General features: G+C 46.6%; 1 protein-coding gene and 1 long non-coding RNA gene across 2 annotated transcripts in view; one reads left to right on the forward strand and one right to left on the reverse strand.

The window, feature by feature from the left end:
• LOC143272127 (uncharacterized) overlaps window positions 1–13,272 on the reverse strand; it is a 15,535-nt gene continuing 2,263 nt past the window's right edge. The window contains exon 2 of the long non-coding RNA XR_013049557.1: window positions 1–2,411. This is a non-coding gene — a long non-coding RNA (uncharacterized LOC143272127). The remainder of the gene's footprint in view (window positions 2,412–13,272) is intronic.
• LOC102928511 (C-type lectin domain family 2 member E-like) overlaps window positions 12,511–13,272 on the forward strand; it is a 24,422-nt gene continuing 23,660 nt past the window's right edge. Inside the window, exon 1 of the mRNA XM_015991539.3 lies at window positions 12,511–12,780. Coding sequence (XP_015847025.3) covers window positions 12,729–12,780 — 52 coding nt within the window. The 5' untranslated portion in view covers window positions 12,511–12,728. The remainder of the gene's footprint in view (window positions 12,781–13,272) is intronic.

Consider the following 13,272-nt stretch of genomic DNA (forward strand, 5'->3'; position numbering starts at 1 on the left):
TTTGTGTGTGTGTGTGTGTGTGTGTGTGTGTGTGTGTGTGTGTGTGTGTGTGTGTGTATGTGTGTGTGTGTGTGTGTGTGTGTGTGTGTGTGTGTGTGTATGTGTGTGTGTTTGTGTGTGTATGTTTTAAGAAGGGTTTCTCTTATACCTTTCTTTGGATGCTGAGCTAAATCCTAAATCTGCTTGCTTTGACTCCCTTTTGTGATATCAGCCTCCTGAAGACTTCCCACCCATGCTTGTAGACTCCCATGGCTGAGCTTGACTGCCACTAACTGTTGCTGGAGGGCTTCTCTCCAGGTTCCCCAAGCCCCGCAGTCCCACAATCCACATATAAATTAATCACTCAGACGCTTATATCACTTATAAACTGTATGGCCGTGGCAGGCTTCTTGCTAACTGTTATTATATCTTAATTTAACCCATTTCTATAAATCTATACCTTGCCACATGGCTGGTGGCTTACCAGCGTCTTCACATGCTGCTTGTCCTGGCGGTGGCTGCAGTGTCTCTCCCCTCAGCCTTCTGCTTCCCAGAATTCTCCTCTTTCCTTGTCCCACCTACTTCCTGCCTGGCAACCTACTTCCTGCCTGGTCACTGGCCATCGGTGTTTTATTTATATAGAGTGATATCCACAGCAACTAACTCTCTTCACAATGTTCCCATCTAGATGTCAAAAATCCCAAGTGTACTTATCACCTGGTCCAGGACTTCCAGAAGAACAACCAGGCAAGGGCTCCCACCTTCCCTGTGGTTGCTAACCCATACACACTCCATCTCCCCATGCCCTCCTCTGCTGCCATCTCTTCTGTCTTTGATCTTGAAGATGCCTTCTTTACTATCCCTCTGCACGCATCTTCCCAAGCCCCCTTTGCTTTCACGTGGAGGACATAGACACCCTGCCTGCCCAGCAGCTCACCTGCATGGTTTTGCTCCAGGGATTCTGAGACAGTCCCTACTGCTTTGGCCATGTCTTACAAAAGGACCTCACCTACCTAGCCTGGTCCCCTCATCTCCTTCTTCAGTATGCAAATAATCTACTCTTATGCAGTCCTTCTCTACCGACCTATCTCTGTAGGGTCTTAGCCCACTTGAAGGAGGTTGGAGTGGGTCTGAGGAAAGGTAAGTGCACTGCTGGCCTGTTCCTCAGCCTCTCTTTTGTCCCAGAGACAGACACCTCTCTGTGGTTATTAAGCAGTAAGCATCTTTTAAAGCAGATAACTGTAGAACCCTAGGAGTGGAAACAACCAATCACTTTAAAGGTCACCCTATCACGCATTCAGGCACCCTATACTTATTCCTTTGTCCATGAGCTGTTTATGTGCTGACATCATCTCACCTGATTTCTGTATCCAATCTAATGTCAGAGTAAACAACAACTCCGCCTGTCCAACTTCCTCTTGGCACCATCATTGTGGCCCATGTGCCCCTCACACTCTCCTTTTCTGTTTTTAAGCCCACCTTATTTTAAGGTTCAGGCTCAGTGCACCTCTTTTCGAAGTTCACCCATTTGGCACCTTTTTTTTAAGGTATGCCTAGGACATATGGGGAGCCTTTGCTGCTGAGCTTATCATAATGGGCGTGGAGAGTCCAGCTGGATTTCATTAGTCCTTATGAGTCTAACAAGTCTATTTAATATGCAGGGCCCCAAGGTGCAGATCAGGGTGAGTGGTCGTGGGCAACCTTGGTTGTAGTGGCCCCACCAGCTATGGACCCTGTATGGGCTGAATTGACCTCCGGATGGAAAAGAGTAGTCCCTGATCATACCCTGTTTGATATAGCCGCAGCCCCCACATCCTGCCAGCTTCCCAATCGGTTACCCTCCTCCCCTCCTCTGTGAAGGTCACTTTAACAGGGTTACATAGATATGAAGTACATTGGCCATATAGGGGATTTGTAGCAAGTCGGGGGAGCGGGACCCGTTGAACAATGATGTGCCCCTTATGTTTGATCCAGGAGCCTGTCCCAGTCATTTCACATCCCCACTGGGCACAATAATAGGTTTCCGCCCCACCACATTTGGAAACATCTGTGGCAGTTCGATTACTTCCAGGGCATACATAAAAGTCAGTGTCTCTTAAGACTGCCCTCTTCAAAACATGAGAGCAGCCCGGATGTTGAGGGTTTGACACTTGTGGCAGATTGCATCCTCGTAGGCCCCTGCACTCGGGCCGTCCTTTGTGAAGGGGGCTCCAATCCCCAACGTCCCAGGATCCTCTGGCCAGGTCACAAAGGTCAAAATAAAGATCAGGCCACCAGGTCTGTGGGATGACTTCCCTCGTGGTGCTGTTGAGGGTCTCTCCATTGCCAGCACTGATCACTGCCCAGGTCACCCGCTGAGGTTGGTGTGGGTGGCTCTGGGCTGAAGCTGGAGCCAGGAAGAGCAGGACGACCACCAGCTGGAGCATCACCATCTGCAATTGTTAGGGAACATTAGAGCTTCTCAAGGGCTGGGAGCCTTTGGGGGTGATTGTCGTGATTTTTCTGGATTTTTTGTTTTTAAAAACGAGCTGTGGCCACCATAGTTGTCCTCCTTGTTGGTCAGTTTGTCCTTGGGCATCATCCTGTATAGAGGGAACAGGTGGGAACTCAAGGTTCCTAGTCGGGAGCCAGATCCGGGCTGTTTCCCCCATGGGGAACATGCCCCCAAATCCCAAACTCACAGTGATCAAGGGGTCTGGTCCCCTACATTGTTGCCTCAGAGGGTCCTTCCATCTAACTTTACCTTGGTGCTTGGGGTTCATTTGGTTGTAGTGTTTTTGAAATTTACATTCAGTTGCTCCTTTGGAAATTTTTAAAATATTAATAGTGAGTAAGGCCATTTGTAACTGAATATGGGTGCTAATTCCCCCTTTTTTGGTTTAAGAGCTGTTCCTTAAGACACTACTGGTTTCTTTCTATAATTGCTTAGCCTTGTGGGTTGTATGGGATCCCTGTGGTATGTTTAATATGCCATCTGTCAAAAAAAAAAAATCTAACATTGCCTTAGTAGTAAAGCAGGGCCCATTATCAGGCTTAACTTGTTTCAGTAAGTCTAAGATGGCAAAGCATTGAAGGAAGTGTGTTTGTGCGTGTTTTTTCTTTTCACCTGTGTATGCTGTGACCCAACAAGCTCCTGAATAAGTATCTACAGAGACAAAATCATATTTGAGCTTGCCAAAGGCTGAGAAGTGGGTAACATCCCTTTGCCAAAGAGTACTGGGTCTGAGGCCTCTAGAATTCACCTGCTGTGTTTGAAATGGGGGCACCTGTAAAACAGGCTGACATGTTATACAAGGGTGCACTATCCTTTTGAGGTCCTTTATAAGGACCTAGGGGAGCCTGTGTTGTAGGCCTCTCCAATTAATATGGGTCAAGTCACCTAACTGGGTGATTTGTTGCAAGAGCAGTGCTTGAGGGCCGGTACTAGCCAATCAGCCCAGTTGTTTCCCATGGTTAGGAATCTGGGAAGTTTTGAGTGCCCCCTCATATGTTGGATAAGAATGGAAGCCTCTCATCGCTCCAACATGCCTCTGAGGGTAACTATGAGAGGGGAGATGGGGTTACCACCCAGCTTAACATGTGCTTGGGGAATATGAGGAAGTAAATTAACCATATATAGGCTATCAGAATATAGATTAAAGGGCTCTTGATTATCCTGAAGGGCCATAATTACAGCAAGCATTTCCTTGGCAAGGTTGAAATCTTTGTTGGCTTGGGGTTTCCTATTGATCCTTAAAGGCTGCATATGCCAAACCTGCCCGACCCCCATCAGTGAAAACACAAAGGGCATTGGGGATAGGTTTGGGTGAAAACAGGGAAGGCATCTGTAAGGAGAGCCATCATAACATGGCGGTCCATTTGGATGGCCCATAATGGCAATCAATATGTCCTAGAAAGCCTCATTCCAGAGAAAGGGCAAGACAGGCCTTAGCCTGGGTGAGCCATTGAACACCTGACATCGGAAAGGGAAAGAGAGTGGACTGGGGGTCTAATCCCTAATGCCTTTGGGCCTGGGCTCTGCCCTTGAATGGCATCTGCAAGCTGATCAGCCTGAGAGTCTATGTGGGTGTGCCCCCCAGAGGGCTGTGAATCCATTCCAAAGGTTCCCCCTCTTGGGTTAAGACTGCCGGAAGCAGGCTAATACCAGCAAATAACCAAAGGGAAAAGGGCTCAGCAACGGAATATCTTTCTAAGGAAACTTTGTTTAGAGCTCCTTGGAACTGTAAAAATACCGCCTCATGATTTTTCCTAATGGTAACAATATCTTGTGGCATTTTGCCCTTTAACAGGGGAAATAAGGGTATAAAGTTATCTTTAGGGACAGAGACCCAAGGCAGTAGTCCATTAATTTCTCCCAGAAGGCTGTGAAGTTGGGTTAAGGTCATAGATGCTGGACTATCCATGAGGGACTTAAGGGGAGTTGGCTTGGGTTAAGGTAAGATGAGAACCTAGCACTTTAAAAGGAAGTACCTTTTGAATCTTATTGGGGGCCACTATGAACCCCCCTTCTTGGAGTATTGTGAGAACCTGGGTCGGGAGCCCCTCCAAGCAGGCAAGGTCCCCCGACCCAGGATTATATCATCCATATAGACATAGGCAAGTGAGGTGTCTGAGCTCAATATAGGTCCCAAGAGTGTGGCTAGGTATTGTTGGCAGAAGGTTGGACTATTGGCCATTCTTTGTGGCAATACTGTCCATCAAATTGTTGGGAAAAATTAAGAGAAGTGATGGAAAAGGCAAATTTCTCATAATCATCCGGATGTAATGGGATGGAGGAAAAAAAAAACAATTTTTAATATCAATCACAACTAGGGTATTTTCTGAGGATATAGTGGAGGTCCAGGGAATACCCCTTAAGAGGGTGCCCACCAATTCCATGCTTTCATTTATCTTATGTAGGTCCTGAAGCATGCGCCAGGCCCCTGATGCCTTTTGGATGATGAACATTGTTTTCCAAGTGCTCATGGAAGGGTGTATAGGCTCAAGAGTTATTTGTTCTTCCTCCAGAAGGTGGAGTGCCATAAGTTCAGGTTTGATTAATGGCCACTGCTCCACCCAAGTGAGACTTCCTGGCTTCCACCTGATGGGGGTACCTGAGCGACAGCGGCCCTTAGGATTGGGAGTACACTCAAGTGGGTCTCTTGTATTCTTCCTTATAATTAATGAAAAATCCTTTTCTTCGACCCCTTCTAAGCCCCAACTGTGCCCCTGTGCTTCTTCCTTACCTAGAATATCTTCATAAAACCCCCAGTGGTCTGTGGTGACCACAGCATCCATTTGCCCTAGCAAGTCCTGTCCCAGTAAGTCGGCTGTGAGGATTTTAGCCACCAGGGGGCGAATTTGTCTTTGTTTTCTATCTGGACCAGTTCATTTCATGAGGGTGACCATTTCTTTGGATTGAGAGTTGCCCCCTAGCCCTAGTATTGGGGGACGGGCTGTGAGTTCCCAATCAGGAGGCACCTCCTCTTCATGAAGCACTCTCCTGTCTGCCTCATGTCAATTAGAATGTGAAACCTCTTTCTGCCTATGAAGACACTCATCTTGGGGCAGAGTCCCTCCACTAAAGGGACAGTCCAGTGAGCCTGGGCCATCCTGGCATGGGGTGCTCTTAGCCTTTCTTTGGAGGGGGTTCCTCCTTGAGTTCATGGGGCTGGAGGATGCCCCTTCTCTAGTTTAAAGGCTTTCCCTCTAGATCAAACTTGGAACTACTGTCCTTTCTCCAATGATACCCCTTCCTGAATCTAGGGCAAGGGGTGGAGGGTGGCTTTGATCCCCTGGGCCGATTGGCAGGGAGATGCTGTGGGCACTCCCTCTTAAAGTGCCCCCTTTGTCCACATTTAAAACAGACCCCCTTCCTTGAAGGCCTCGAAGTCCCTTGGCCCTGGGCTGTGGGCGCCATGGGCCCTGGCCCCCGACTGTGAGTGGCTGCGGCCTTGCTTGCTGACCTTGATCAGATGTCCTCCCTATTCAGATTCCTGCCAGTATCCACCCTTCTGAATGCTTAAGGGAAATTCCTTGTTTGTGTATCCTGCATTTTGGGCGTTAACTACTTAGATGCAAGAATGTAGAACATTGGGTCTGGAATGTAGACCATTGATAGCAAACTTCTGCCCTCCGGGGGTTCCTCCATTTGTGCTGTAAGCCTGTATGTATTTAAGGTTTCTTCCCTCCTTCAATAAACGGCATTCTACATCCAGTCGTGGCGAATGACCCGCTGTCTCTTGTCTCTATTTTTTAATCCCCAGCCCTTCGCTTGGACATGGTGAACGGGTATCGGTAATGCGGGTGTTACCGCTACACTGGGCCACTAACCTGAGTGATAGCCTCAGTCTTTGCAGATGTCTGAGCTTGTAGGGCCAGGGCCAGCAATGGAGATTGATGTTGTTGCGTGCCCACATCCTGGGAGGCCACTGCCCATCTGCTTAGGGAGCGTTCCTCAGCCCCATGCAGGCTGTGTGGTGGTCTGCATTCATTCCCTCCCAAACCAGCAACTTTACAAACTTATCTTGGAGGTCTTCTGCCAGTAGCTTGTGATGAACACTCTGCTGGACCCAGTCTATAAAGTCTGGCAAAGGCTCACCAGGTTTTTCTGCCTCATCCACACTATAGGGGACTCGGTAGGCCCTTCATCCAATTTGTACCAGGCATTAAGCCCTGCTTGTCTCACTTGATCCCGATATGGGCAGGGTATCATGGCTTGCTGTACTCCAGTGGAGTACCCCTCTCCTGTCCCCAGCAACAGAGCATAGGTAATTAGAATCATGGGATGGGCTTGTTGGTTGGCCCCCGCCCTCACCCTGCATTTCTCTTTTAAAAAGGCATACCATTTGATGAACTGAGAGCTAGTGAGGATGGCCAGTTCTTAGGGACACACAGGTGGTAGGCAATGTCCTATAATAGGTTCTGGGCCAAGGAGAATTTGGGCCAACCTTAGCCACTGCCTTAGGGAACTCTTTAAGATCTTTGGCTTCTCATGGGTACCATTCTAGGTGTCTATTAGCCCCTGGAGCCAGGTTGACCCAAAAGGCTTGGGGGACCTAGCCCAGCAGCCTGGGGGCAGAGTCCCTTGTGGCCCTTCCTTGACAGATAAGCCTCAGTATAGGTTGCTTCCTCCAATCCTCATCCCTAGGCACAAGGCTGGTCATTATCCAGGTCACACAGGTCCCTCTGCAGGGCCACATAGGGTGATGCTCCTGGCTGGTCCCTAGCCTCCCTTTTGTCCCAGAGACAATCAGACACAGCGGGCGGTCAAGTCAAGCAGGAATCCATTTGTTATTCAGCAGTGAGCATCTTTTAAAGCAGAAAACTGCAGAACACTAGGAGGGGGTGGAAGGAACCAACCATTCCTTTTAAAAGTCCCCCTATGGCACATTCAGGCACCCTATACTCATTATTTTGTCCATGAGCTGTTTATGTGCTGACATCATCTGGCCTGATTTCTGTATCCAATCTAATCTCTGTGTGTCCAACTTCCTCTAGCACCATCATTGTGGCCCATGAGCAAGGCATTTCTCCAGCACCCCAAGACTGTTTTTTTTTTGAGACTCACAGAGATCCATCTGCCTCTGCTTCTGGAGTGCTGGGATGAAAGGCATGTGCCACCACAAGCTGATTCCATGACCCTTCTTACCTGGCTTCTTATGGCTATATGATTTCCAGACACAAGGCCCAGATCCTCCAGCCATCAGTCACCTATCTGGGCCTGTCAGTCTCACAAGAGGGAGAAGTTTACCCAGAGCCAGGTTAGAGGAACTCCTTGTCTTCCCCACCCCACAAACCAAATGTGAGCTGCTTATGATACCAAACTCTTTAATTTCTCTGCACAAGGGTTATCAGCTTCTTTAATATGGCATGAAGGGGCCCCTAGAGGAGTCTCTCTCCCCTTCAATCCCTCCTTTCCCTATAAACATACTTCAGTCTATTCCCTGGATTCTACACTAGCCTTTCTGGACCCATGCAAGCCCTTCTATCTCTTTTCACATGCTAACCAAGGATGATATCTCAAAATACTTTGCCAAAAGTTGAGAGGGGTCACGTATCCAATGGACTATGTCTCTAAACAACTAGACATAGTCAGCGTAGGATGGCCACTTTGCCCCTAGACCATGGCCACAATGGCACTGCTTTTTCCGAAGCGCGAAAAAAATCTCACTTCACAGTCCCCTGCACATCCTCACTACACTCACTCAAGGGCCTCATCAACCACTGAGATTTCCCGACTCTCCCTCCATCCAGAGTACAGCTTCTCCAGACTTACTGATATTACATCGCAGCCTCATATTGGAGCCATGCCCGCTCTCAACCCCACACCACCTCTCCATAACCCTCCACATCCTCTGATCTCCTTCACTCTTGCTTTGAGACACTTGACCTCCTTCTAACCCTTTTGCCCATGTATTTGATCACCCCCTGAAGAAGCGCCAGGTTGTTGACAGATGGGCACAGCCTAAAACAGACCTTTCCACAGCAGGATGTGCTGTACTTCAAGGGAACCCTGCTGTGGAGGGGTCCAGCTGCAGCAGACTCCCAGGAGGTCAGAGACACTGGAGAGAGGACATGGATGGGCAAACCATTGCACTGACGCACCCACACACAGGGACTTTACCTGAGGGCCAAAGCTCAGTTCCTCCTGCTGTTTCCCTCTGTTGGTCTTTCTTCCTACTCTGTGTTCTTTTCTTCCTGTTCTTTCCCCTGCTGTTTCCCTTTTCTTATTCTTCCCAGTTGTTCCCCTTCTACTTCTTTCAGATGTTTTTCCTGTTACCTCTTCCCGGATGGTCCCTTTACATCTTTCCTCATTCTTCCTCCTTCTATTTTTATTTTTCTCTTATTCCTGTTACACCTTCTAAGACAAACTTTTTTTCCTGCATGTATGCCAGAAGAGGGCATCAGATCTATTATAGATGGTTGTGAGGCACCATGGGCTTGCTAGGAATTGAACTCAGGACTTCTGGAAGAGGAGCCAGTGCTCTCAACCTCTGAGCCATTCCCCCAGCCCCTAAGACAAAAATTTCTATGAAAGAAAAGGTTACTTCATAAGTATAAGTTACATATTTTTCTAAAAACAAATTAAAATTTTACATAGGAAGAAATTACATTATGATCACAAGTTACCTGTTTTTCTTAAAGCCCACAAGTAGTTACACATTTTGTTTGTATTAATTTTCCCACCCTAACATCTTCACCCCAAAGAGGTGATTCTTTTATTACTGGTTGACAAAGGTTTAAGCAAGCTAAGTGTTTTTTCAGTCAGTTCCTTTTGTACTGGCAGGCAGCTGTTTGTGCTGTTAGTGTACAGGTTCCTTTCCTGTTTACACTCCAGAGACACTATAAAGGAGTGGTCAGCTAACCATCTATCTTTCTTTACACAATAGGGTCATTTAATTTCCTTTTACAACTTTGCTTTTCCAAAGTGAATACTGGGGCCTGTGATTAATTCTGTAAATTACATGACTAAGAAACTCAGGTCTAACCTTGGGTATAGAGACAGTTTTTTTCTTTGATCATCAGCCTGTTTTTCCACAGGCAGAATTCATGGGTCTAGAATACACAAAACTTCCTTGTTCTCATTTTAAATCCTCTTCAGTTCTCACATCTAATGAAGAGAAAGGTAACTTTTAGTATAAAATAAAGGTTTTTTTTTTTAGAAAAAAATCTTTTATTGAAGCAATTGGCCAAATAACCTAAACCACTTCCCTAATCATCTTTCCTGTCTTAACCATCGATATGTTTTAGGCTAACCCAGAAAGCACAATTAAATCATTGACCTAATCATCATTGCTCTTATGAAAATCATCTTCATTGTGATCTGCAGTTAACTGCCCAGTGAGCAGTGGGGTTGCATCACTCCAGGCTGAATGCAGCAGGCACATGGCCTCATCAGACAACAGGAAGCACTGCAGAAGCAAGGGGTATTCTGGGAACAATCTCTCTCTCCCTTCCCAGCCTCCTCCTCAGAGCCCAGGGCTTTGCCTCTCCAGGGTTTAGCTTTGCTATTAGATGAACAGAACTCCACAAGCTCCCTTGCTGACTGTTGCTCCTCTGACATGGGCACTGGCAGAACCCCACTGCTCCCCTAAGCCCGCACTTAGTAGAAGACAAATCCCTACTCCTCTCACAGCTTCCCAAGGGCAGCAATAACTGTCCTCACCTGGGCTCTCACACTTGCTTTCTTCCATTCTTATAGCCAATACACACACTGGTTTCCAATACGTCTACAACATAGTCCATGCAACACCTTGCTAATGCACAGAAAGGGGTTTCCCACCAAAAAGGAAACGTCAATTATGAACTCCCTTTGGATACCGAAATGAAGCAGTTCCCCTCCCAAGCAGCCATTCTTGGGTTCATTGTGAAAAAGACAAATGATTCCATTCTCTTCTCAAAAATCCAGGCTGACCAAAGGGCCCACCAGACTGCCCTGTCATACCCTAACTCTGCTCTAACAACAAAAACACCATCTCCAGGGCCAACATTGTCACTCAAGACACTCCTTCCCCACAGCTGTCCACACACAAGACACTTGGATAGTTTCCTACTGAAAGTCTCAGCTTCTGTTCTATGGAAGTCAATTCTGTCCCCATAAAGGTTGAAGACAGTTTCTTCAAGTAGGAATTTTCTCTCCTCCACACTCATGGTGTGGACATTTGCTCATATACCCACAAGGCATGGGATATATCATGTGAGTGAGATCTGAGATGACCCCCTCACTATGTTTCCACCAATATAAACATGGTCTTATGTAAAGGTCTGGTTTGTCTCTCTCTTTTCACCTTTTCTGGCTCCTTTAATCGATTCTTAATAAGCCAACACACTCCTTCCCCACAAGTCCTGTCCCTTTGATGGCTGATACCATGATTTACCTATATTCCCTATTCTAATCAGACTCTGATCTTCTATCTCTGAAGTTGCTCACCTGCCTCCTCCACTGACAGGATATTATTATTTTTTTAATTTTAAAAATATTACTATTATTTTTTTTTTAAAGGCTAGCCTTTGTAGGCAAAGATTTGCTACTTGATGCAAATCAACCCTGCCTAGTAAGGGGAAATGCTAGTTAATTATTAGAAAGAGTCAAACACAGAGAAAGACAGACAACATTTTCTGGATAGACCCCTTTTCATCCTCAACATGCCAATTCCACCTTTGGGACCCACCAGCAGCTTTTCCAAAGGACAACTCCTCTCAACCATTTTTTCCCCCACCATACCAGAGTTGGGATATTTTGAGTAAGAGACTCAGGTCACAAGGAATTGAGTCAAGATGCATTACGCTGTAGCCCCATCCATAAAGAATTGCTTAGCCCCAGAGTGACTGTTCAGCTCCACCTGCAGAAACAACGTGCCTGGGTAGTGAAGACAATCACCTGCTCCCAATCAGACCACAAACACAGCTGCAGTTTTCTGGTGCACACACACACACACACACACACACACACACAGACAGACAGACAGACAGACACACACACACAGACACACACACACCCACCCACCCCCCGTTCTATAAATGTGCTCATTCTTCATGCCATGGAAAGAGTGGGCCCCTCACTATTCCAATAAAGCAATCTCAGCTTGCTGGTATCTAGTCTACCTCTTCTCTGCCTCACTTTTCCTACAGGGACAATGTGCTCTCCTATCCTGTTCCCAGAGAGTCACTGTCCATTGTCTGCAGAATCACAACTCTCACCTCAAAGGGGTTAAGAGTTTACTATAGAAACAAAATGAGTGACCATGGCCCAGGAACAAGATTTACATTACCCCAAATTCCAAGGTGGTTGTGGAGTCTTTATAGTCACAGAACAAAGGAAGCCATACATAAAGACACTTCAAGCACTTTGGTGGAAACATCAGAGAGGGGGTTACAGCAAAGTGGGGGGGACCTTTGTTCCCAGGGGTCAGATGGTACCTGATGATGTTCTTAGCCCTTCGGTTTGTGGGAGCTTTCTGTCTGTTAATATATTCCAAGGAAAGCTAGTCTTCTGAGTTATCTAATGGTCATAAAGGTCAGGGGCAGAGAAGAGCAATAAACAGGTATTGAGAGGGCTAAAGATGGAGGGCTGGAGAGGTGGCTCAGTTAGGTCCAGGAGATCTGATGCCCTTTTTGACCTCCATGAGTACCAGGCATGTACAAGGTGCACACACATATATGCCCACAAAACACTAATATGCATAAGGTAAAATAATTTTTTTAAGAGGGTTAAAGATGGCTCTGAACTTACAGGTTTTCAAACCCTCTATGGTCACTGATTACTAGGCAGTCAACGATGTAGAAGGTTCTGTGGAAGTTGCTGTTACTTTCCAGAAACTTCCATTCTCACAAGGCTTGAAAAGGACTGGCAATTACATTTCCCACTTTTGCAGTTCTTTTGCTTTTAGGTTGATTTCTGCAGGACAGTGAAACACCCCCTGTCATCCCACCTTGGAGAAGGAGAAAAGTGTGTGAAGTTGCTGTAATTCAAAAGCATTTTGTACTAACAAAATCTATAACATTTTTCAGTTCCGTTTATTTACTTTATGGTACCCCACATTTCCTGTCACATATTAACTCTCTTTCTCCCAGAAGCAGATTTTATTTGCTGAAAGGGTGGATATATTAAGGATTGATGGATCAGGCAACAACAAATCACTGGCAAGTTGGGCGGAGCCTCCAAGTCAAGTGGTTTGAAAACCTGCTTGCTACAAACCTTGGGTTTGCAAACCTCCTCATTCATTCAAGGTTTGCTTCAGCAGGAAGACAATTGCGGCAAAGCCTTCATGAGAATGTTAACTACAGACTCCACCTTTCCAGTTGGCGAGGGAGAAAACCGTATGTATTTAATGAAAGGTTAACTAAGTTTAAGGGAGAGGGAGCTTCACTAGGGGAACAGAATCTTCCTGTTAGGCTGCCACAGGGGTCTCTAGAGATCAGTAGAGGCTGTGAAGCGGTGATGGAGGGGTGGGGGGGTGGGAGGGGTGGAGAGCTCTAGGGTGGGCAGGAAGCACCATTGCAATTCTGTATTATTCTATCATGGTGTATATTACTTAAATACATTTGGGGAAAGAGGAACCAACAATTAACTTGTCAGTGCACACTTCTCCGGCATCTAGAATTTTAGATCCACTGGTTCCCGCCAGAGTGAGCCTGGGATTTACTCTTGTCTCACCCACAGTAATTAAAAGAACTGTAGCGATGTGTTGTAGGAGTTAGAATTGAAACAGCCGCCCATCAGATTACATTTCCCCTTAGTCTTAGAGACACTTGCAGGCGCCCGGCCTGGCATTCATACTTGATTCTGAGAACCCGGCTACCTCAGGGAGA

The sequence above is a fragment of the Peromyscus maniculatus genome, chromosome 3 (assembly GCF_049852395.1).
Source record: "Peromyscus maniculatus bairdii isolate BWxNUB_F1_BW_parent chromosome 3, HU_Pman_BW_mat_3.1, whole genome shotgun sequence".
In the NCBI taxonomy this organism is placed as follows: Eukaryota; Metazoa; Chordata; class Mammalia; order Rodentia; family Cricetidae; genus Peromyscus; species Peromyscus maniculatus.